Raw genomic sequence first — 26102 nt, 5'->3', positions numbered from 1 at the left:
GCCAAAAATAGGAATTATAAATTATTAAGTGTTAGAAGAATAATTTAGTCCATTAATTATCTTTTAAGTTACTATTATAAGATTTTTTTTTAATTTAGAAATTTTAAAAATTTAACAAACTAAAAACTAATAAAAAATTGGTCCACATTATTGAGGAAAAAAAAAAAAAAAACATAAAACAAGACAATTTATTTACTCTCAAAAGTCAGAACATAAAAAAATAGGACAAAAATCTTATTTATGCCCTTACCTAAAGGATAGGATCATTATCAAACTACACATCATGAAATTTTGTTGTGTACCTTTCCGGCTTTCCCACCCATAAATATGAAACCATATGCAATTTTGTTTTGTGTGGCTAATTATATGTATTCAGTGTGTTGATGATCTCAAAAGTTTGGCCATTTGACACCTTGTAACATGCCAAAATTCTAGCAAAATTTTCTGTGCAAGATGATGAACTATCATGATCATACTCTCCGTATTTTCATTTAGCGATAAGCTTAAAAGGTGGAGAAGTGGAATTTTTAATTTATTTTGTTCCCTACTTCCCATGGCATTAGATAGTGGAGATATGACATCAATCGAGTAGGAAGAAATTAAAATGTATGCTTATTCTTATTGCTTATGGCATATTTCTGAAGAAGAGTCTAGGTACATGGAATTTATGGAAGGCACATTTGTATGGTTGGTAACAACTAAGGGAAAGTGAAAAACTTCATATCCTACATTAGCATCCTCCATTGTTTCAAAATCTAATAGATTAAACTATTCATATGAAGATAGGCACATATACAAGATAATTTGCAATTGAATATTTGTTTTTGACAACAAAAGCTATGGAAAGAATACAAATCATAGAATAGAGGTTGAATGATTTTGTAAAGATGAAAACTCACGTACAGTTATCTTCACATGACGTTAATAGTAAGAATCGTTAGATGATTTGACATGTTTCACTAAATTGTTATTTAACGGTTCTCAACTATCAACTTCACATAAAAAAAATATGTGAGTTTTTAAGATTAGAGGCAAATGCCATGAAGAAAGTATGTGTTTCCTCTATACCTAAGCACCCTATTGTGTTCTCCAACACACCACAAATGGCCTTGAAGATCCAACTGACCTTTCATTTCAGCAGTTTCCCATACAAACTTGAAAAGGCCAAGTGCTCTGTCCAACTGCTTCACACCACGCCCAACCATCTTCTCACTATCTGAAGTCAAAATTCTTCCCATACACAACCAATTCTTGTTGTCACTTCCACTCTTGTAAACTCCACCAGCCATGTCAACTTCAATATCTGAGACTCTTCCGAAGAGGTAATATAATAATAGCGTGAATAAGCAGCGTGATGAGTGTCCCAATGTTTTGGAAAGCTTCTTTCGCACCAGGTTTTCTTGGTGTCTGGTTTCCTTGTATCCAATACTGTTGTCAATCAAAATGTCCTTGATTTGCAAAAGCCCTTCTTTCATGACTTCAGCCTTCGCTACATGCAACTTTAATCTTGTTTCGCCTCTAAAATACTCGATCAGATCATTGAACATCTCAAGAACATCTTCCCATTTCCGGGAACTAGAGGGGTTGACATCTCTTGAAGGTGAAAGCCTCATCCATGAAGTGGATTCAGGTTCATTAGAAACAGCAGCTTCAGTGAGAAACTTCAGGCAGGTAAGAACAATTTGCTGACCCATTATAGTATCTTTGTCTAAGCCTTGAGAATCAAAAGCATCCAAATCAACTTTAAAATTATTCAGAACTTCCTTGAGTGTACCAATCAATATGCGGTGCTGGGTTGCCTGTGGACACACTTTGAAACGAACTACCTTCCTTTGTTGAGCAGAAACATCAAGAAAGTTGCTCACTTTGGCAAGGTTATCAATCACTAGAGGTTCTCTTTCTCTTGCTTGACTGAAAGGAGAAAATGATTCATTTTGTGTTCCCATAGTGGAGACCAGAACATGTTTCATTTTGTGCTGAACTAGTGGAGATCCAATAACGGCCCGGACAAGAGACTTGAAGGTACACATATCTTGCTTAATCTGATCATCAAAAATGGTTGAACTACTAATTGTGTCAACAAGTTTTCCATTGATTGCATCCACATTCGCCAGAAGGTGAGTCAATTCTTCTAGCTTGGAAAAGTCATTCTGATAGCATTGCAGGTTGGAAACATCTTGATAACAGTGATAATGCATTGAGTTCAGGTCAAAAGGTGTAGATTTGTTAGTTTTGACACCGGAAAGCAGCTTCCGAATTCCAGAAGACAGTGCCATTACTTCCAAGAAAAAAAGAGGAACTGAAAAATAACACTCAAAACGAATGGAAACAAATAATGACTCTAAAAAAAGTAACCCTTTTCACTGAGGCATTTGATCAAACACCTAATGGTCAAACTTAAATAGAACGTGATAATGGCTTACACATTATGCAAGCACTTGATGTTCATATAGATACTTATTCATTGAGATTTAAGGGGAAAGAAAAACAATAAATTTATTGCTAAGCATTGACATATAAATTATATAGCTACTTGTAGTGTGGTATCCACGATGTAAGCATGCTCTTGAATACGGGTGTTCCGTTTGCGGTGTAGTTCTGTTTTTTGGAAAAAAATCATCCAAACCAATTATGTGTAAAATGTTCGGTTTGGTTTGGTTTGGCTTTTTTTGTGAGGCCAACCAAACCAATGAGAATTAGATTGGTTTGGTTCGGTTTTTGAGTTTTTACACTAATCAACAAAAAAAGATAAGATGTCCTAAACTCTTGGTCATATCTATTGCACTAATAAAATGACCAAGTGCTAACATATAATTAACAAAATAACAAGTTCAGCTTCCTAAACTCATAAAAAGTCACACAACACACCCATCAACAAAAGTCTTGAGACGAAATTCAGCAAAATGACAAAAGGAAAAACAACTCCGAGCATAGTGATTAGAACTGAATCAGTGATCAAACCGATCTGACTACTTAATTACTGATTCAATTGGTGGGTTATTGGTTGAACCAACTTATTCGGTCGTACTTAAATAAAAATATAAAATAGTCAAAAATTTAAAATTAAATTTTGAATTATATATCTTCATCAGCACTTTAACACCAATCAAGTCTTAATTTTTAAAATAACTAATACGAAAATAGACATATTATTAATCAATACTACAATATTACAATAATATCTTAATTTGACATAATAACAGTGACAATCTATTAGACAATTAGCAATCAATTCCAATTAAGCAATTAACAATCACACTGCCAAAACAGATCCTACTAACAATTAATCAATTAGGCAATTAACAATCAATTCTAACTATGGTAATTTCAGGGCCCTCAAAATTAAAATTGAAAATAAGGTACATTCATATTATTTTTATTGAGTAGAATAATAATATCATAACCACAAAGTAAAACTGAATAACTAATTACCAATCTCCAAACATGTTCTTTCCACATTCAAAATAAGCAAATGAACACAAAATCAGCAATCAACAGGATAACTAAATTAGTAATTAACAAGCTTTCCATGCAACAAATTCAAGTCTCCCATTCAACAAATTGACAAATTTAAGTCTCATCATAAATTCATAAACCGAACAATTAGTCAATTACATTATATACATACCATCATAAGATTTCAGAGCTCACAAACACACACAAAATTAACTAATTATTTTTAACTAAATTAACCAAATCACATTTTTTATGAACAACAGTTTGAAAACGAAAAAAGTAAGCAAAAAAAAAAAAAAGTAACCTTCGGTGGTCTTCCAATGAGCAGAGAAAAATGGGACGTGGAGAAGACAAAGCTCAAGTGGAGACGCGAGGAAGGTGGCGCGACGTCGACACAAGCAGGAAGCACCGTTAGAAGACGAGAGAGGCGCCAGTAGCTGAGTTCAGACGGAGGAGAGAGGCCAGACGCGAGCACACGATGCAGAGGATCCGGCGAGCGGCTCAGGGACAGCGCGAGCATGCGGTGGCAATGATCCAAGGTGAGCTCCCAGCTCTGCCTCTGTGTCTATGGCGTGCCGTTTAGAGACCAGAGTGTGAGGGAGAGAGTTGTTATAAAAATTATGAATTTGGATCCACTAAATTTTAAATTTGTATTTTAGAAAGTAAAGTTAATCTTCTATCTTTAAATAGTTTCTCTTTTATATTTATTCTTGATCTCATCTATAAAACAAATGATGAGAGATCATACTTTACTCTTTAAAATAAATTTAAACTTTAAAAAATCCAAATCAAAAAATTATAACTTCAATGGCCTTTGGATCTTCGAACATGAGGAAGGAAACGTGAGTAACGCACTGAATGAGAAATGCAAAATTCCAACTACAACGAAAAATGGGCTATGGGGTTTAAGGGCCCATTTTGGGACCATGTCCCAATATTAAACTTTTTATTCTTTTGAGCTAAAACTGTAATTTTCGTTTGAGTGGTTGAATGCAGCTGAAAAGAAACTATGAAAGTGTATTTAATTTAAGCTTCTGAAAACTGGACCGATCATCAAATCGTTATAATTATTCGTTCGAATCAATCAGTTTAATTGTAATTCAAAAGAAAAAATTATTTTATAATAAAATAATAAATAAAACATAATTATCAAAGTTTTAAAAATCAGATCAGTCATCAAATTATTTTAATTATTTGTTCATTAGTTTATTGGTCTAATCGATTCAACTGTGATTTAATTAAAAAAATCGTTTTATAATAAAATAATAAATAAAAATCAAAGTTATGAAAATTAGACTGATCATCAAACCATTCTAACCATTAGTTCATTAATTTATTAGTTCAATTAGTTTAATTATGGTTCAACCGAAAAATTGTTTTATAATAAAATAATAAATAAAATATAATTATAACCTAATACAAATCTTAAAAAAATAATCCAAATTTAAAATACTATCAACCAAAGCCTTATAATCTTATCAAAATACAAATTCAAAAGCCAAATAACAAAAAAAATTCTAAAGATTAACAATGAACAGTAACAATAAACACAATTTCAGCATAATTTTAAGATTAATAAACTTTTTCAAAGATTAACAATAAAGAGCAGCAACAAGCATCATTTCAGCTAAATTATTTTCAATTTTCAGAAAAAGCAACAAAATAGAGTCCAGCACAACACAACCCAGTAGCAATGAACATAGCTAATCAAGTAATCATTCAACAACTCAATCTGAACAGCACTAGCAACATCAGAATCCTAAATCGACGAACAAATAACCAAGAACGAAAAATTAAAAAAAAAAAAACAAAAAAACCAATATGAGTAGCACTAGTAGAATTGTAAACCTTCGTTTTGACTTCTGAGCAGTTTGAGCATAGGGGCAGAAGCGCACCGAAGACGGAGGCTAGACGACGAGCACGACGGTGGTGGGTTGGAAGAAACTGCGGCTAACAAATGAAGAGCAAACTCCAACACGCCGAGCTCGAGAAAGAAGCTGGGATTGGTGGGTTTCGGAAACTTCAAGCACCACGACCAGACAAAGACGGTGGTGCCTGAATGCGACGGAGCAGACAAAGACCAGGGACTGACGCCGAGCTCGAGGAAGGAGGTCCGATTGTTGAATGAAGAAGAAGGGCGGACGACCAAACGATGAAGTTGGTACCTGAGCTCGACGGACGGTAGCAATCCTTGCGGCGGTGGTCGAGAAGCTGGAGTTTCAAGTGACAGCTCTCTGAAGTCTGAACTGAAGAGGAGAAGAAAGGGTAGCTGGGTAGGGTTTCAAGGTTTTTTTTCTCCTATTAAACTTCAAACGGCGCCGTTTTGGGTAAAGTCGGTCGGGTTTCGATTCAGTCCGACCGACCGGTTCAGCAGTTTGCAAACAGTTTTTTAATTTGCGGTTTTCCTTTAAACCAAACCACAAAGACATCTGGTTTGTATTTGGACCGGTCTGATCGGCGATCCGATTTTCAGAACCATGGTTGGGGTGGAGTGGAGATTCGTTCAGCTAGAATTTTTTTACTAAAAAATTAAAATGTCATACAATGTTTTTGGGTAGGGTTTTAAAACAATAAATACCGAACCTGTCTGGATTTTTCAAACCCGTCGATTTGCCGTTTTTACAAATTTCGGACGAGTCAAACTGGTGAGTTGGGTTTTTATTCTTTACAAGTGTAGTGTAATAACCCGTGTCATACACGTGATAAGATTGAAATTATAATTTTAAATTCTTTTGTTAAGATTAATTTGAATTATAATAATTTGATTAATAAAAATATAACATATTATATATTGTTTATTTTTTCTTAATCTAGTATTAAATGTATTAACTCTAAAATAGTTATTAATTAGTTTTAGTAATTTACTTTTTTCAATAAATTAAACATATATACTAAATGTGACCATAAATAATCTAGTAAGACCCACCAACAATTTTTTATATGTTGTTTTACTGTCAAGTAAGAACATATTAAAATCAACTCAAAATAAATAATAAATTATTAGAGAATTCTAATGCACAAATTTCTCTAATAAACAATAAATAATTTAAACCCACCAAAAAATAACTCAACACTTTTCTTTGATACCTGCAAAACATATACCTGAAATAATATTATATCAATGTTAGTATACAGTTTTACAATCATCGACCGTATTTACTATATGTGACTCCTTCTTAAAAGTTATTCTACATACGTGTGCATTCAAAAGATAAATTACTGGACTTTATTTTATTTTTCTAAATTACTATAATTATGCATTATTCATTAAATGCTACTTGTAATATAATTGTAATATTGTAATATAATTATAATAAAGATATTTTTCTAAAATAAATTTAGAAGAGAGAATAGTGGTTTCATTTTGGAAGGAAAATGAATTTATGAGGAATTAACACTTTACTTTTATTAGTTGAAAATGTATTAAATATTAATTTTATATAATTATAATAAAGATATTTTTCTAAATTAGTATAATCATGCATTATTCGTTAAATGTTAATTGTAATATAATTATAATAGATATATTTTTCTAAAATAAATTTAGAAGAGAAAATAGTGATTTCATTTTAGAGGAAAAAATGAATTCATGAAAAATTGACACCTCACTTTTATTAGTTGGAGGAAAAATCCAGTTTTAGTATATTTTTCGTTATTATATATTTTTCTCTAATCATATATCCACTGTTTTCTTTCCTTTGTTTCAGCATTTTGGATATAGGTTTAACTTATCGTAGTTCTCACTTCTCAGTCATTCTATTAGATGTAGTTGATAACTATTGAAATTCTAAGAAAAAAATATATTATTATATGATAGAATTAATATGAATATATTTTGTTATTAAATACACAAAGTTAATGTAAAATAAAATTACACATAAAAAAAGCAAAGAAAATAAAATTAAAATAGCAAAAACGATAAAAAGATTATTTTTACAATTTTATTTTGTCATTTTATGTATAGAAGATTAGAAAATAATAAACTTTTGACTAAATTAAGTTTGTATTTGTTGTATTCAAATTAAATAAGTAATAAGTTATATTATTTTAATTTATTCCTTAAATTTATATATCATAAAAATCAAATCAATATACATAATTTTAAATTGTGTGATACATAAATATCTAATAAAATCAATTAGTTGATATAATTAATGCATCATAATGAATTGTATTTAATGAGTTAAGCAAAATAAATTAAGAAACACTCTCAGAAACATGCTAAGTTGACTCTATCATTAAATGTAAAAAATCGATTTTTATATAATAGAATCGATAATATAATAGACGGCGAGAAAGAGAAAGATAAACATTTTAGATCTTAGGTTGTTTCATTTGGATGTTGTAATGTGGGTATCACATTATTTTACTTATTCTACCCTATGGACTTTTTTGCAACTTTATTTCAGTATCAATAGAATTTCACTACCTTTTAGTAATAAATTAAAATCCAAAATAAAATTAAAAAAAAAGTAAAGAATATAAAATTATTGATTGAAATTTTATTTTATTTTTTGTTGTTATAACAGGTATTTTTATTTAATATACTAACACCGTACAAAATTAATCTAAAAAAAGTATAAAATATAAATAAATATACTAAATTAGGAGATAAAATTATATTTGTTATCTCATTTTTACTTTTAGCGCACAATAGAATATCATGTACTCAACATAATTTAAGATGTAAATTATAATTAATTATACTTTTTATTTTAAAATATTTAAAATTAATCTTAATATAAATAAAAATAATTTAATATATTAATAAATTAATAGAATAATATAAGTTAAATATTTTTTATTAATTTTGTTATTTTTTTTACTACCTTTAAAATTACGACTTTTTTTTTTTTAAATTTGACCGTGAAATAAAATTAGAGTTGTTGGTCTACACCATTAAAAAAAATAATACTATGCAATTACATTTGTACATATAACATGTTCCTAAATTTTTATATGCTAAACTTAAGATTCTGTATTTTTTTGTTTATGCCGTAAATAAGTATTATTTATAATGATTCGTATTGATTTAAAAGCTTAAAAATTTTTGTAGTATTAATTTTATATTTAATATTAAAACATGAAAATTTACTATGTTATTTTACTATTAATGTATGTAGTATTACATTATAAAATATAAATAAAATGGTTATTATATAGCTTAGATAGATTGAACTAAATATAAAAATATAAAACAGAATTATATTATTAAATTTTAGTAATTTTAATTAGTTAATAATATAAAATAAGATAGAAGTGACTATTTATAATTGAATAATTTTGGTTAATTAGACTAAAAAAATCGAAAAATACTCTAAATAAAAAACCAAATTAACTTTAATATTAAATTCATTAATACGATTTTAATTTTATATAATAGTTAGATAATAAATTAGTAAAAGCAAATGGAAAGATGGCTTTAATTAGTATTTGATAAAATATTCATTTAGAATAATTAAAAAAAAAGTAAAAGTATGATATTATTAAAAATAATACATTTTTATGTTTAAAATACATTTAAATAAAATATTTGTAAAATATAAAATTTAGAATAACATAGCTTCATGAATATTAATCATTAATCAATTATGAACTAATATAAAATTATAATACAATTTATTGACGAAAAATAATCAACAATTAATATTAATAAATATAAAAATCATCCAAACACTTTGATTAAATGTATGAGTGGTTAATTATCATTTACTATTAATAATATTTTGTTCATAACTAAAACTAAAAATATAATTATTCAGATTTAGATTTTAGAAGAATAAACGTATAAGTAACAAATAATCTATTTTATCATGCATATTATAAATTAATGAATTAAATTAACTGATATAATGAATTATAATTAATTAATTGGTATAAATTATAATAAATTATATGATATTTAAAAAAAATAAAATGAATAAGAAGAAAATAAAAAGAAATAGAAGAGATAAAAGACTACAATAAAATAAATTAAGTGTGAGAGTTTTTTTTTTTTTTTACAATTTTATATCACATCCGTTTCAATAATAATAAATAAAAATACATCAACTTGATATCTAAGAGAAAATGATGAGATAAAATCATAACACAGTTTTAAAACAAAAGATTAAATTAAACCATAATATCATTGCACAACACAAATTGAAAGTAATTCCACACTATAATATACCACACAAACAGGTAAATGACTCAAGCTTAATTACGGAATTTTTTTTAATTTATGCATACATGATAACACAATGGTCTATAATAAATGCTTCATGAATAACATATCATATATTGCTCTGAATGATGAGCACAGGAGTTAGTATGTGGTGGTTTGTGTCCACAATAGTTGACTTCTTGCGACGACGCTTCATAGGAAGAAAAAAAATTGTTGTAAAAGCTACCTAATGAAAGAGTGATTGGTAAATGAATGATATTTTCTTCTAGCATATATGGTCTTTTATAGTGGTAAAATAAAAATGGAAGGAATAAAATTTTATATTTTTATATTCGGAATAGAATTTGATATTTATCGTAATAAAATTAAATAACTAATAAGTTATAATTCATGTATTTAAATAAATAAAATAAATTAAATAAAAATATTTTTAAAAATTAATCAAATCAGTTAGTTGATACAAATAATTAGTATAATTAATTAAATTAATTAGTTTATATAATTAATTTATTATAATTGATTGGATTTAATAAATTAAATTAAAAAAATAAATAGAAAAATATATGAGACAATAATTTTTTTAACTAAATTAATCTGTATTTATTGTATTTAATCATTATAAGTAACAAATCATCTATGCTATTATGTACCTTATAAATTAATGAATTAAAATAATTGATATAATAAATTACAATTATTTGATTGATATGAATTATAATAAATCATGTGATATTTAAATATCTAATCAAATCAATTAGTTGATATAATTAATTTACTGTAATAAATTGTATTCAATGAATTATAAAAAATAAATTAAGAAACACGCTCAAAAGTAGTGACGGATCCAAAAATTTTAAATAGTGGGGGTAAACATATAGCATATAAAAATAATAAAAAATATTTATAAATATATCAAAATATATAAAAAATAAATAATATTAAATATTAAATATTAAATAATTTGTATGTAATCATTATCAATATTAATATATTGATAAATAATGATATGGTTATTAATTTATCTTTCTGTAAATTAAATATAATAATAATAATAATAATAATAATAATAATAATAATAATAATAATAATAATAATAATAATAATAATAATAATAATAATAATAAAAAAATAAAATTAATCAAAATATAAATAGATTATCTTCTAATTAATAATAAAAGTGAAATATATTTTTTATGTTATATTTTTTTCAATAAATGATATCACGGGTAATTATTATTATTATTATTATTATTATTATTATTATTATTATTATTATTATTATTATTATTATTAAAATGATTAAAAGTATTTTTAATTGATAATTGATAAGTAGTTTAATAATGTATTAAATATTGATTTGATATAATTATAATAAAGATATGTTTTTAAATTAGTATAATTATGTATTATTCATTAAATATTAATTATAATATAATTATAATAAAGATATTTTTTATAAAATAATTTAGAATAGAGAATATGAAAGTTCATTTTGGAGGGAAAATGGAGTCACGAGAGATCGACACCTCACCTTCATTAGTTGGGGGAAAACCCGATTTTAGTATATTAAGTAGATTTTGTTGTGAAATTCCTAGTAAAAATAGTTTATGAGAAATGTTAGGGCCAGTAATTTTGGTGTTTTGTAATCATCAATTGACCATCAATAGTATTTTTAATGGTGTGAGATTATATCTAATGGTGGAAGATCACTCACTTTTGTTTTGATGGTTAAGTGTTAGTCAGAAAACACAAAAATTGCTGGTCCATTAGACTTTTCCATAGTTTTTTTTATCACAAGTTAAAAGCATTATTTTCTTCTTTCGGTATTCCTTTCATCACTTTTCTTGAAACACTTGAACTTTTGTGCCTCCAAGAAAAATAGTCAATGAGAGGCTGTGTGAGGTGCTTCAAAATCAACAATTTCGTTATTTTGCGCTAGTGCTTCATAACGAAGACATATGCCACAAAGATACCCATACTTATTCCAAAAATTACAAGCACACTTGAACTACCCCATCTTTTTGTCAAGTAGGACAATGATATCTCTACCAAGAAATCCATTTCTCCAATGTATGCACTTTTGTGTTCAAAGGCCTTCTTACCCTAATGAAGTTAACAACTGCAACCCTTGTGAACATCCACAAAGATTTCTCGTGTATACAGAAGGGTAGCAAACACTCGATTGCCTCCAAACTAGTAGTTATGACCGACATACTGTCAAAGGTGTGAAATTGAGCCAACAACTCGTTATTTCTATAATTAATGACCATTAGCTCCAAATTTTGCACGAGCTCAAGAATTGTATGCTTCTATTGTAGAAAATTCTTAACCACGACATTAATTTTTTTGCACCAAGATGTCGTCTTGAAACAAGCACAATATATTTACTGTTGAGTTAAGAAATTAACTAACTTAATTAATGATGACAAATATTATTTTATTAGATTAAATACCCAATTAGTTTTGATTGTGTTTGATTAGTGTTGCAAGCCAAAAAAAAAATGATGCAGCAGTCTAATAGGATGGAAAATCAAACCAGTATCTAAGTGGGCTCCAAAACATAAAGCCCAAAGTAATTGAATAAAGAAATCACTTGGGCTGAATAGAAAGAAACCAACCCAAGTCCGAGTTGCTCACTCAAGCTAATCCCTCCAAGTGAATACACTCTAAAGCCAACGTTCACTTTTTTCTTCGGTCAGAACTTCAGAAAAAAGGAGAGAGAAAGCTTCGTCCTCTTCTTGACCATTTCATCAAAGAAGAAAGAAAGAGAAAGTTTAATCAAAGAAAGTAAATGTCTAATCACCCAAATCAAACCCATTTAAGCTAAGTCAGAAGTTAAAGATGATTTATTTCTATTTGCATGCAATTTACTTTCTTCATTCCTTCTCCAACTCTCTGCTACTCCAATTTGGGATAAATGGAGAAAGTGATTTCTGATAATCACTGCTGTGAATCAAAGGCCAAAATTGTTTCTTGGGGACAAAGTTGTAGCTCAAGAGTTCAGATCTGAGTTTACCATTGAACAACTTTTTTACTGCTTACCTAAGGCTTTCGGTCAAGCAAAAAGGGTCAGATTCAAAATTCCTAATTTAGGGATTAATTGAAAATAGTAAAATAGTAAGTTGGTGAAGCACACAGCTCGAAGAGTTAACTTGGAAGAGAACAACTCAGCAACATGGAAGAAGATACAAAAGAAAAATCTTCATCTTTCTGAAAATAAGGAGAAAGAACCAGAATCTGAGTTTCATAGAGAGCTTCCTGAGAAAGTTCAACGTTTTGGATAGTGCGTTCTAGAGAAAGAAGCATTCTGCCGAGATGAAGAACTCGATTAGTGTTAGCTCAATCCGGTTCAACTTATAGCAACAGAGGCTGTTGATACATCAATCTCCTTCATGTTTTAGAGTTTGTAATTTTATTTTCAATGTATATCTTTCTGTAATTTCTTGAGTGGAAAAATGTTGAAAGTAAGAAATCAAGAAAAAGCCTATGAGTGATAAAAGGCTTAGTGAAACACTTGAGAAAAAAGCCTAGAATAATTTCAGATTTCTTTAGGTTGTTTCAAATGTCTTGTGTCTTGTACCTGTGAAGTACCCTTTTCTAAGTTGGGTTAGCACTTAGAGTGGAGAGTTAGGTATTAGCATAACCAAGTCAAGTTAGGATAGAATTTGAGAGGGAAATGATTGTGTCAATCCTATGAAATTAGTGTATGTAATATTTTAACTATAGTAAAAATTCCACCACTGTTGTGGTGGAGACTAGATGTAAGTTGCATTGCACAAAGCAACTGAATCAGGATACATGCTGGTGTCATTCTTCTTCTCTTTTTTTATATTCTGTTTTCTGATATTTATGAGACAAAACGAAATTGTCTCATAAAGTTTCCGCTGCACAGTTCAAACAGAATCTAAGTGAAAACTTATAAGTAAAAGCTTATTTCATTAATGTAAAAGAAGGTCATAGATTCAACCTCCATTTTCTAAGCCTTCTACAACCTTCACTTACTTCGTATATACATATTTTACCCACATCTGCTTCTTACTAAAATCTTGATTAGCCCATAAACTACCACGCAAGCCATATTCCTCAATCGACTGTTTCCACTCACCCAAAAATTGTTCAACTTCCATGTTTGCAAACAACCACCTATTGAATCAGTATCGCAAAGATACATTCTTCACGTTCGATGTCACATTCTTGTGCCATGCGTAGAGATGGTGGGTTGATTTAGGAAAAACCAGACTAATGCCTTTATGCATGGCCTCGTCCCCATCTATAACCACTACGGACGACATCCTCTGACACATGACATCCAATAAGGATTGAAGCAACCATGTTTACGATGCAACTATTTCATCCAAAACTAAACCAAATCCAAATATGGTGGTTTGTTTATGGTTGTTAGAAATAGAGAAAATCACTAGCGACCTTCTATATTTGTTCTTTTTGTATGTAGAGTCAAATACGAGGACATCACCAAAATACTGAAAATCAACTCGACTGCTTCCGTCAGCCCAGAAATAATTGCCCTAACATGTCCTCATATGTCAAGTTGTACCTAACCATTACCATTGGAACTGCTTCTACCAAACCTTCTAAATATGCAATTGCAGCCTCAACATCTGCATCTGCTATCCTTCTACGCCTTCTTTTGTCAATATAGTTGTAAGCATCCTTCTTTAGAAAACCAATTAGAGAATATTCACCTGCCATTCTCGTCATGTGTCGCAAACTCTTTACTGTCAAAATCCCACACTCATTAAGCCCATTTAATTGGGCTTTGGCTGCATCCGTCATTGGGCAATATCTCGGGATTAAGTGCACAATCCAATAGGTCAAGTTATGGTTATGGTTGTTATCGAGCTTCCTTACATGCCATAATGATGCACTTTTGTCTAGGTAAATGGAAAACTTAGCCTCCCAATTTGTCCTATTCTCTTGTTGTGTGCCCTCCTCTTGTCTGATCTATTGTATTGTATTGTTTTTCATCTCGCAATCTTTCCATGTTTCAAAAGAACCTCCTCCTAATTAGGTTCCTGATGTCATCCTTCTGAGAATCACCCTTCCTTACACCTACACCCATGCATCCAACTTTCATCATGATATGTGTTGTCCTCATACCATGATGACAACCATGGTCAGCACCACAGAACCGCCCGAATAATTTTCTAATCTAAAATATCCTATTACATGAAATAAATAGTCTTGAAATAGAAAAAGAAATATCTCGAAAAAATAAGAAGGAAACTCAAGTACATCTAAGTCATTTCATGCAATTCAGATCCCTTCATATAAGTCTCTCATTATTAATTAATTAAGGGTTTATGTAATTTGTATTTGAAGAACACATGTTAAAATGATAAATTAAGATTTTTTTAAAATTTGAATGTATTTGTTTTTCATTTATCAAATAAAAATATTTCAAACATTCTATTTATAGTAATATTAATTATCATTAAGAACACATGTATTAATTAATCATGCTCAAAGTTAATAGAAAAAGATTTGTGTGACATTAGATGAAATTGTGAACCTTAGATAGATACCTAATTTATGGTTTAGTTTATTCCTTTAAGTTTAATTCTAAGCATTGGAGTTCTAGGATTGCCTCTGACTCTCTCGGGACCTTATATCTTACGCACGTGAGCACTTTTACCATGTTGAGAACCTCCAGTTCTCATTCCATATAAATGTTGTTTTCAGATGCAGGTTGAAAGGCACCTCATTAGGTGTTTGAAGTTTTTGCTGTAGCGAAGTTGGGATATTGGTTTATGCCTTTTTGCTATGTTTATATATGTTTAGACTTTTTCTTTTGTATATGTTTCACTCTTGTACCTCATAGAAGTTTTTGATGGAGAACTAGGGTTTATGTTGAGTATTATTTTTGAAAACTTGGGGTTGTATATACTTATGTAAATATCCTCCGGCCAACCTTAGCTTCACAAGTTGAGTTTGGAGTTTGAATATTTGTATCCTTGACACTCTACTCTTATCATATATATGTATCTTTATCTTTCTTTGTACGCAAGTAATCGTTATTCTGAGAGTTGCGCTTTTGTTTTTCACGTTTTTGCTTAACCAACCTTCAAGGCTCATCGAATATTATATTATTTCAATTATATTATGTATGTATATTTTTATTTTACAGGTTGTAATACCTCACCATCTCTATTTTATGAATTTAAATATAAAACTCTGTGTGGTAGGGTGTTACAACTTTCATCTGACATGCGTTGTCTTCATACCATGCTCACAATCACAGTCAACACTGCGGAACTGCCCGAATCATTTTCTAAAATATCCCATTACATAAAATAAATGGTCTTGAATAGAAAAAGAAATATCTCAAAAAAAAAAAAAGTAAAAAGAGGGAAACTCAAGCACATCCAAGTTATTTCATGCAATTCAGATCTTTTCACATAAATCTCTAATTATTAATTAATTAAGAGTTTATCTAATTTGTATTTGAAGAGCACCTGTTAAGATAATAAATTAATTTTTTTTAATAAATACAAAAATTTAAATTTTTAATATATTTATTTTTTATTTATTAAATAAAAATATTTTAAATATTTTATTAATAATAATTTTATCATGTGTCTTAAAAACACATGTTAACTGAATCTATTAATTAATCATGCTCTAAGTTAATAGAAAAAAAATTTGTGTGACATTTGATGAAATATTAATAACACTCAAATTGAAAATCACATTTTAATGATAATGATTGAATAATGAGTATCCCCATAAATAATTAAAGGAATTAATTATGTTATCAATAATAATCAACTTTAAAAATAACCTTATCTAAAAGTAAAAATATTCTTAAGCTCACTACCTGACCTTATCTGCCATGAATAAAAAGACCGTCCATATTGGAATATATTCGGTACCACCACAATAACAGTCCAATCAAACTTGGTACTTCACCTCCTTGTGTTACAGACAAACAAGGGTATCACAAAGACATAGAAAAATTATACATTTACGTAAGTAAAAAACAAACAGAAACCTATTATTGAGAGAACTAATCCTAAAACTAAAAAAACACACAAGTGAGTGTGTCGATGTACTTTGTGTTTTTGTTTTCTAGTGTTTTTCCCAAAGCCATAGAAGTAGAACCGTTTGCTCAGTCATTTTTATTTTATTTCCGAGTTGAGAAATTCCTAATTTGTCCTCCTAGAGAGAGAAAACATCAGACATAGGTAATTGGAAGGTTGTAAGAGAGAGAAAGGAAATTTTGGTCTTTTTTGTGTGTTCCAATGGTTCAACTGGGAACCCAAAGCAGGGTTGTGAGAAGAAAGAAAAATTTAATCTTTTTCTCATGGGTTGTCCTGAGCCTATGATCTTGTGAGAACCCAGAAAGCGATCTTTGATGCGCTCATAGGATTGGCCGATTCAACCCCAAACGTCTTTGGTGGCCGTTGATTTCGTTATTTCATTGTTTTTCTTTTTTGTTCCCTCCGAGATATGAACGGTGGCGATGAGGTCGTCGCAGCTCCGGCGGGTCCACCGAACCCTCTGGAGTGGAAATTCTCGCAGGTTTTCGGCGAACGCACGGCCGGTGAAGAGGTTCAGGAAGGTAATTACAGCACCTTGTATTGTTGATTGGATAAAAAAGGGACATTTTTTTTGGGGACCGAGGGGGGACTTGTCGGATCCAATTGATTTGCTGGGATTAGGGCTTGATTCCGATGTTTCGATCTGTTTTGGATCGTGTTCCGACACTCCCTTGTAGTTTAGGCTTCTGGGTCGTTGAGTAATGTTGGTTTTGGCTAGTGGGTCATTGCTTTAATCATTGCCTGATTCGGCTCTTGATTGCTTTTCTCCTTTTGGTTGCTTTTGTCAGTGTTTTCGTTCGCTTGTGTATGTGTGTGTGGGAAGGTAGTAGTGTGGAATGATATGCTTTGACCTGGATGTTTTTTGAGGTTTGTGTGTCTTTGCATTGTAAATTCACTTGATTGGATTGTGGGGAGTGTGAGACTGAGCTGATGATGACACTTGCCTCGTGTTTGTGACAATTTGTGTTGTGTTTTCTAGCCCGTGCTTTGTGTTGCAAATAACAGCTTTTGTTGTTGCTAATTGGTCGCTGTATTTTCTCAATAATGTGTGAGCTTGTGTGAGTGTGTCATGTTTAAGATCTTGTTGTTATGTAGTTTGATTCGTGGTGTTGAAGATTGGCTGCTGTAATCCGTGGCATCGACAATGGAAAGACATTTGGTTTGCAGCATAATTTGCTACCTATGAGTATAAGTAATGGTGGTGTCTCTTTGACTAGATATTCTTGGTTGAAAACTTAATTTTGTCAGCGTTAGACAGGGAAAGTTGTCTTCCATTTCTCTCAATATGAAACAGCCTAGATGTGGAATTATCATTAAGTTGTATGTACGTGTCGACAAATTTGGAACGTCGTCATGGATTTGTCGTGATACTGATATTTATGTTGTTGCGCGGTTACATAAATTTATAGTGTAGAATTGAGTGCTTTTGGTCTTGCTTTTCTCATGATTGCCCGATGTATTTACACGAAGTCACCGCTTATAATATGGGATTGTTTGCCTACAATGGGAGGAGAGAGTGAGATTTATCAAGGGAATGACTTGATATTGCAATACAGTGATTTATAAATCTGAAATGGTTTTCATTGCAGGGTAATGCGAAGGTTTACTAATTATTTGCCCTATTTTCTTTCCGCAGTTGACATAATTTCTGCTATTGAATTTGACAAATCTGGTGATCATCTTGCTACTGGTGATCGTGGTGGTCGAGTTGTTCTATTTGAGAGGACAGATACAAAAGATGTAAGCCTGGTTTCTGCCATCCCCCCCTTTTTCCCCCTTCTTTTCAAGAAGTTCCCATCTAAGCACTTTGTATTGGAATATGTGTGTATGCTGAAACTTTCAGGCTGGTGGATCAAGAAGGGATCGGGAGAGGATGGACTATTCTATTAGTAGGCATCCTGAGTTCCGTTATAAAACAGAGTTTCAGAGTCATGAGCCCGAGGTAGTCACCCCTTGCCTATTAATATTGCACCAACTTCCTATCATTCAGAAGTTATGAGTGTCAATATTTACGATATACGGTCATTTTTCAGTTTGACTATCTCAAGAGCTTGGAAATAGAAGAGAAAATCAACAAAATCAGATGGTGCCAAACAGCTAATGGTGCCCTCTTCCTTCTTTCTACAAATGATAAAACCATCAAATTTTGGAAGGTACGAATCAAATGCTGAGTTTGGTATTTTCACCAATTTGATAATGAATTGTGCTCAAGGTTGCATTTTTGTGGAATTAAGTTCGATTCCTGGTTTTTCATGCATAGACACTATGAGGCCTCTGCATTTGTATTCTGTAAATTATCAGTTAGCCAGATACATTTGCATGTAGTGGAGACTCTTAAGTATGCATGTATGGGTAGGCTTTTCATTTTCACCTGCAAAAAATTGTGATGTCCTTTTGTACTACCATCTTTCATGCACTTTTTTTACGAGTCTTTTTTTGTTGTGTTTGTTAATACACCTTCATATTTATTTTGTTAAAATGCATTGAGATGATCAAATGTCATGATTAGTTGATATTGAAGGAGGCCGTGCCATGAAATAAATCCTAATGGAAAATGATGTTGATGAATATATTACCTTCCTTGAATATTTGGATATGTATGTATATGAAACTGAATGTGAGTGTCTTCAATTTTTTAAGTTTTCCTCCCTTATGAATAATGTGATTGATCCATCTGCTAGGTTCTTAATCTAAATATTTCTTATCTGAGAACAGGTTCAAGAAAAGAAAATCAAGAAAATTTCTGAGATGAATGTTGACCCTTCAAAAGCAATGGGAAATGGCAGTATTGGTAGTTCAAGTAGTTCTAGGGCATATCTTGCAAATGGAGGAGCTCCAGATAGATCACACAATAACCTAAGCAATGACTACTCATTTCCACCAGGAGGCATTCCATCACTAAAGTTACCTGTGGTAGTTGTATTTATCCCATTTCATCTGCAACTCATTTCCCAATGTTTGTATGTTGACAATAAAATTTATGGTTTTTGTTTTAATTATTGAAAAAACAATAAATTATAAGTAGACTAAAACAAAAGTGTCAAAGCCTAGCAATGGTTAGTTTTTCTTCATTAAATGGAATGCAGTTTGTGTTTGCATTACATTGAGTTTGAACAGCTTAGCAGATATATGTTGAACTAACAAGCCCCGGCAGTAGTTCAACAAACATATTTCAATCTTGGTTGTCCTCATGGTGCTACTTAAGGTTGCTTAAAATGGTCCTAACTTTTTCATTTTTAATGTTCAGTGTGTGTGGTGGGTGGGGTAGGGTTTTTTTTGGTTTGTGGGCCGGGGGGGGGGGGGTGGCTGACAGTGCTAACTCACATGTTTGAGATTTCACAGTGCTAACTCGCATGTTATAATATATGTAGGTAAGTAGCCAGGAGACGAGTTTATTGGCTCGGTGTCGCAGAGTATATGCCCATGCTCATGATTATCATATCAATTCTATTTCAAATAACAGGTGATTATAGATTTCTTAGTTCATACTTCAAACCATATTTTGCTATCTCATCTGGTAAATTTTGGGTGAAAGTGAGAAACCTGTGGATTCATATTCTATTATTCTTAGAGTGGATATTATTGTCAACCTTGCTTTCATTATTTTTATTCTCATAATGTGTTGTTTTGAAATGTTTCCTGGCGGATTATTGATTCATGTCGACATGATTCTATTTGAACCTTTTGTTTTGCTTTCTCTCATGGTGTTCCAAATACTGATCAAATCTGGATACTGTTATGCGATCCTATCTTCTAGTGATGGCGAAACTTTCATATCAGCCGATGATTTGCGTATAAATCTTTGGAATCTGGAAATTAGCAATCAAAGTTTTAATATTGTTGATGTAAAGCCTGCAAATATGGAGGATCTGACAGGTAACTTGGAGAACTTCTTATGCTATAAACTTTTCGCTGTTGATAACATGGTTATGCATGAGTAACTTCAACATATAAGTTTTAGTTGACTGATCACTGTGTAATGGCCAGCCCCATAGTAGTAACTTTATTGGGTCTGAGCTGTTCCACCCTGGGAGATCTGTGTTCATCTCGGAACTCTCTATTTCTAAAATCACATTTTTTCCAAAGAAAATATCTTGTGGGGTCATATCTCCCTTTAGGTAGGCCCAGCATGGAATAGTCCAGAATGTGTAGTTACCGTTTTTTTTTTGTTGCACTAGTTTGTTCGTTGTCAAAAGAACTTTAACAAATTTTTGGTGGCTGCAGGAGTTACATTTGTCTTTGAACTACTTTGCTTAGTCCATACCATGCAATTATTTACAAAAAAAAAATTGCGTACCGTGTTGAGTTTAGCTTGTAGTCACTATTTTATACTTCGATTCTATATTTTCCTTTCTTAATAATGAATGTAATTTTCGAAACGTGTGATTTTTCCACAGCTACTTTGCTTAGACTTGCAGTTCAGATTATGTTTTGTCTTAAGTCTAAACTTCACCTTGACTTAGTCCCTGCATGGTCCTACCTCAACTTGAGCTTGATTAGATGTCTAGGTTGGGGCTAGAACTAATAAAGTTTAATCTTTTGGAAATCTCAAGCAAAATATGGGCTTAGTCAAATCTGGTTCATGGAACCGATTTGCATTTGTAATTAGGCTATGTTTGGGAGTTCTAGAAATGTTGGAAGGGAATGTTCTTTAATGGAATGATGAAAGAAAGGTGAAAATTGGAGTGTACTGGATCGTGTCCTTCTCATGTGTGGTGTGTTCAATAAGTATATGAAGGGAGGGAAAGGAGAAAATGTATTTATAGGTAAGTGGGGAGGGACTTGGTGGGTTGAAGGTAGAATCGGCTTGTGTGTTGCATACATTATTTGCAGGAGAGTATTTCCTATTTCTTCAGTCTTGGTTGAGCTTTGACCCCAGATATTTATGATTTCAGAGGTAATAACATCAGCAGAATTCCACCCTACACATTGTAATACGTTGGCATACAGCAGTTCAAAGGGTTCAATCCGCCTAGTTGACTTGCGGCAATCAGCATTATGTGATTCGCATACCAAATTGTAAGCTTTTGTGGTAATCTTCATGTTAATTTCTAAAAACCAAGTAAATAAGTAATAGTGTTTAATAAATGTCGAGACTGTAGGCTAAATACCAGAAAGGTTTTTCTCTCTATTTTTTCCCCTTCTTTCTTGGCGGGGACAATCGAACTACGCAAAAGATCTTCTTTTGCTCCCTTCTTTGTGTGGACACTCGAAATGTTGCTTATGAAGCAAAGAGTTTTTATGAAAATCTATTATACTAATGCAGTTGTGTATGCTTCCTTATTCATTTAGATTCTAACAGGCAATATAATCTTTCGAACAGGTTTGAGGAACAGGAGGCCCCTGGGTCCAGATCATTTTTCACCGAGATTATTGCTTCTATCTCAGACATAAAATTTGGGAAGGATGGAAGATACATACTTAGCCGTGATTATATGACTCTAAAGGTTCGACGTTTTTACGTCAAAAAATCATGTTTTCAGTTGTTGAAGCTTTCTAATATTTTGGGCTTTGGCAAATAGACCCTCCTTTCTAATATTTGAGGAGATAAAGTTGTCAAATTGAAAGTTGAGGACCACACCCTCTTTGCCAAGAGACTTTTTTGATGTATTTTTACTTATTTATAGATAGGGATGCTTTAAATTTTTGTTGAATTGAATTCTTTATTTTTTATTAGTTTGGGTTGCTTTGTTTAAATTGTACTTTTTTTACTTAGGTCTCTTCGTAACTTCAGCATTCTTTGTGCTGTAGCCTAAACATATCAAATATCTCTCATTTGGTTTCTTTGGATGGTTTCTACACTTTTGTGTTTATGATCACTCATTCTTGATCTTATTCACTCATCTTGACTTATTTAAACAGCTATGGGACATAAATATGGATTCAGGCCCGGTTGCAACTTTCCAGGTTCACGAGTATTTAAGACCTAAGGTTAGATTCCTGGGCTTTTATAGGTGAAGTTGATTCATGAATTTCTTTCCACTGCTTTGTTGTCTTATAATTGGCTATGCTTTTGTTTGAACATGCCAGCTTTGTGATCTATATGAAAATGATTCAATTTTTGACAAGTTCGAGTGTTGTCTGAGCGGTGATGGGTTGCGTATTGCTACAGGCTCTTACAGGTCTGTGGTAAAAACTTGATATGTGGTTGAACTGTGAATGAAATTATTTATCCTGTTCCTTACTAATTTGATTCATTTGATGCCAGCAACTTATTCCGTGTGTTCGGTTGTGCCCTGGGAAGTGCCGAGGCTACAACCTTGGAAGCCAGTAAAAATCCAATGAGGTAATTTTTTATTGGAGATCTTATGTGAATCATGCTTTATTACTTAGGTATTGTGGAGTTATTATTAACTCTTTCGTTACGCCAGACGACAAGTTCCAACCACTACACCGAGGCAAAGATCCCTCGGAAACAGTATAACAAGAGTTGTAAGACGAGGTAAGTGTTCAACTCTATTTCCCTAGTCTAACCTCGAACAACATGTGAAATGTATTGTTTAACTGTCTTGCATTCTTGAACAGGTACAGAAGCCCCAGGCGTTGACGCGAATGGGAATTCTTTTGATTTCACAACAAAGTTGCTGCACTTGGCATGGCATCCAACTGAGAATTCAATCGCCTGCGCGGCCGCAAATAGCTTGTATATGTACTATGCGTAAAGGAAGACAAAACGACGAATGAGGACGTGACATGACGTGTATTTTGCATGGTTAAATTGCTGTGGAGAAGGCTGCTTCTTTTCCCTTGTTACCTTACCTACCAACCACACTGGGTTGGAGGCTATTACATTAACAACTCTCACACACACTAGAAAAAAAAAAGTCAAAAGTGCCCTTCAGAGCCTGTTTTGGAAAATGATGCAGAAGTGGCTGTTTCTGAATTCCCCAGGGGTAGGCACAGACCTTATTTTTGTTCTTCTTCCAACCCTAATATTCTTTTCTCCCCCTTTATTTCTCTGTATCTTCTTCTGAAAGAGAAGGTGCAAATCCATGTTTCAAATTGTGTTATGGCTTGCAAGTGAAGAAGAAAAATGTCATTGTAGCTCTCCTGCAACAGATACTAAAGGATGTTCAATATCTGCCATTAGGATCAAGATTGAAAAAAAATGTAGCTTTTCTTTTCTTTTCTTTTTTTTTTCTTTTGCCCAGATCTCTCTGTGGAATGGAGCAGTTGAAACCTGCAGTGCATCATTTTTTCATTGATTATTTTTGTGCTGGAATTTAATTTGACATGTCTGTCCTAAAGTCTTTAATTTTTACTGTAACGGTGGTTAGTTTATGTGCAAGTAATAATTTTAGGTTGCAAAGTAGCTTAAACTGGTGGTTCTCTCAGACATGCATTTATTTAGTGTTTAAAGAACGATTTTATGTTTGTGTCAAATTTTGCAATTGCGATTTTATATGAGAAAAGCAACAATTTTGAAGCGTGTTCTTTTCAAACTATTGATGCTAGAATTATAGACTCCTAGTTGTCTCAAATACATGAGTTATAAATTATAATAGAGGTAAATACTAAAACAAAATAGTATTTAAAAGATGTTATCGACAAAATAGTTTTTGAACAATTTTTAAAGTTGACAAAATAGTTTCTGAACAATTTTTAAAGTTGACAAATGTGATCATTCGTCATTTGATTCCGTTTTCATTGATGGAAAATGCTGAGTTGGTTAACAAATTTGATAAAATTCCTAATTTACTTTTAGTTGCAAATTCTAATCCCATCTTTTTCCAACACCTAACCTAATTTACCTTTTTGATAAACGCCGAGTTGGCAAACAATTGATTAGATATCTTTAGAATTTATTCTTTTTATATATATATATATATATATATATATATATATATATATAAACAATCAATTGATTGAAAAATCTTTTTTTTTTTTTTGGTTTTCCACAGTATCTCCCAACCCGACATGTTAAGGATTAATCCGTCGTAGATCTGACAACACGACGACAACAAATATGCATTTTCGATTGTTTGCGCCATCGAATAGATCAAACATATAGTTTATTATATAAATATTTTTCAAATGATTCATGTTGTTTCTCCTTCTTTTTTCAATAACAGTTCATTCAAAAGTAATAAAGATTGAATCTTAATTTTACAATATAATACTTAAGTTTGAAAATTCAAATTAATTGAAGTAGTTTCTACATCGAACTCATGATGATATTCATAAAACATATCAAATTATAATTAAAGTCTACATTGATAGATTTTCTATTTTTTTTACAGTTTCAAATTGTTAATAATAAAGATTAAATGGATCACGAATAATAAAATAATAATTTATAAAATAAAGAGTACATTTTAAAATTAAATAATAGATGAAAGACTAATTAATAAATAAAATTAAAAAAAGGGTATTTGATAATTATTTAAAAACTTAAAAAAATATATTTTATTATTAGAACTATTTAATAGTCTAAATGTTTAGGAACCATATATCTTTTGTCAAATAAAAATACTATTCGTACACCAAAATCAATAACTAAAATTAGCTACCAATATATTTGTGTATGAATACATGTGTAGTTTAATTTATTTTTAATGTGTATTTGTATTCCAACGTATATTTTATACTATTGGCTGATTTTGGTGTACATGTAGCATATTCGTTTGCCAAAAGATTTAGATAAACCTCCAAATCCTTAATAAAAGTCTCTTGGTAAAAAGGGTAATCCTTGAACACTGAGTTGGTCATCTGTTAGCGGTAGAAACGGTAGCCAAAGTAACTGAATTCAACATCTTCACTAAGATTGTGAAATTATGAGTTATTCTTGTCAGAACAATTCTGTTACTAATTGAGGTGCCATATGGCAGCATGTCCTTATATATATAACTATAGACTATAATGAGTATGATCCAATAATTGAAATAGAGCCTCCATTTAGAATCTCCACATGATTATTATGATAAATTTTGCACCTTTAGTTTAGATCATATTCATGGCATCAAGGATTCCTCAGTTGCAATCAAAGGTGACACAAGCCTCTCAAGTTGTTGCTAAGAATGGAGGTTCCTACTACAAGCTATTGTTGGAACAGAACAGACACTATATCCAAGAGCCTCCCACCATTGAAAAGTGCCAATCATTGGCTAAACAATTGTTTTATACTCGCCTTGCAAGGTTCTTGATCAATTCAATTCCCTCTAAATTGTTGATAAATTTACATAAGAGAATGTTGAGATCTATAACAATATAATTAATTGCTCCTTGATTTCTGCAGCATCCCTCTTCGGTACAATTCATTCTTGAAGGATCTGGATTATGTAAAGAACATAGTGAAGAACAGACATGATCTAAACATAGAAGATGTTGGCATTGGTGCTTTGTTTGGACTAGAGTGTTTTGCATGGTTCTGGGGGGGTGAGATTGTTGGTAGAGGATTCACATTCACTGGCTACTATGTTTAA

At 31.2% G+C, this 26102-nt stretch overlaps 3 protein-coding genes and 1 long non-coding RNA gene across 6 annotated transcripts; 3 read left to right on the top strand and 1 right to left on the bottom strand.

Moving 5' to 3' along the window:
• Positions 1–655: 655 nt before the first annotated feature.
• LOC107612658 (uncharacterized) lies at positions 656–6021 on the bottom strand. Of its 2 annotated transcripts, none has more exons than XM_016314355.3 (2): positions 5305–6021; positions 656–2278 (listed from the first exon to the last, which is right to left on the bottom strand). In XM_016314355.3, exons 1-2 carry the CDS (start codon positions 5333–5335, stop codon positions 1026–1028), a joined length of 1284 nt encoding a protein of 427 aa, XP_016169841.2. In that variant the 5' UTR covers positions 5336–6021; the 3' UTR covers positions 656–1025. The 2 variants fall into 2 exon arrangements, with proteins under 2 accessions (XP_016169841.2, XP_088352084.1); XM_088495958.1 differs by lacking the exon at positions 5305–6021 and adding an exon at positions 3761–4495.
• On the top strand, positions 1097–2554 carry LOC148546976 (uncharacterized). Its single transcript, XR_015895915.1, has 2 exons — positions 1097–1671; positions 1844–2554. It is a non-coding gene; the product is annotated as an uncharacterized LOC148546976 (long non-coding RNA).
• A 10448-nt stretch (positions 6022–16469) lies between the features above and the next one.
• Positions 16470–24063, top strand: LOC107612659 (serine/threonine protein phosphatase 2A 55 kDa regulatory subunit B beta isoform). Of its 2 annotated transcripts, none has more exons than XM_016314356.3 (14): positions 16470–17201; positions 18317–18420; positions 18524–18622; positions 18714–18833; positions 19396–19596; positions 20052–20143; positions 20438–20556; positions 21576–21699; positions 22004–22127; positions 22543–22611; positions 22711–22802; positions 22889–22966; positions 23052–23122; positions 23206–24063. In XM_016314356.3, the coding sequence occupies exons 1-14, from the start codon at positions 17090–17092 to the stop codon at positions 23340–23342; spliced, it is 1542 nt and encodes a 513-aa protein (XP_016169842.1). In that variant the 5' UTR covers positions 16470–17089; the 3' UTR covers positions 23343–24063. The 2 variants fall into 2 exon arrangements, with proteins under 2 accessions (XP_016169842.1, XP_016169843.1); XM_016314357.3 differs by having other exon boundaries at positions 16761–17201; positions 19396–19593.
• Positions 24064–25570: 1507 nt separating this feature from the next.
• LOC107612660 (uncharacterized) lies at positions 25571–26102 on the top strand. The gene is made up of 2 exons (XM_016314358.3): positions 25571–25815; positions 25916–26102. Exons 1-2 carry the CDS (start codon positions 25634–25636, stop codon positions 26100–26102), a joined length of 369 nt encoding a protein of 122 aa, XP_016169844.1. The 5' UTR covers positions 25571–25633.

Source organism: Arachis ipaensis, chromosome B8 (assembly GCF_059453495.1).
Source record: "Arachis ipaensis isolate K30076 ecotype BB chromosome B8, ASM5945349v1, whole genome shotgun sequence".
In the NCBI taxonomy this organism is placed as follows: Eukaryota; Viridiplantae; Streptophyta; class Magnoliopsida; order Fabales; family Fabaceae; genus Arachis; species Arachis ipaensis.
This window is presented reverse-complemented; position numbering and strand designations above follow the sequence as displayed.

Coding starts and splice junctions, on each gene's coding strand:
- LOC107612658 (XM_016314355.3), bottom strand. CDS start 5,335: ATGCTCAAACTGCTCAGAAGTCAAAACGAAG. Junction 2,279..5,304: donor GCTCAGAAGTCAAAACGAAG/GTTTACAATTCT, acceptor TTTTCTTGGAAG/TAATGGCACTGTCTTCTGGA.
- LOC107612659 (XM_016314356.3), top strand. CDS start 17,090: ATGAACGGTGGCGATGAGGTCGTCGCAGCTCCGGCGGGTCCACCGAAC. Junction 19,597..20,051: donor CACTAAAGTTACCTGTGGTA/GTTGTATTTATC, acceptor TAATATATGTAG/GTAAGTAGCCAGGAGACGAG. Junction 23,123..23,205: donor AACAAGAGTTGTAAGACGAG/GTAAGTGTTCAA, acceptor ATTCTTGAACAG/GTACAGAAGCCCCAGGCGTT.
- LOC107612660 (XM_016314358.3), top strand. CDS start 25,634: ATGGCATCAAGGATTCCTCAGTTGCAATCAAAGGTGACACAAGCCTCT. Junction 25,816..25,915: donor TTTTATACTCGCCTTGCAAG/GTTCTTGATCAA, acceptor TGATTTCTGCAG/CATCCCTCTTCGGTACAATT.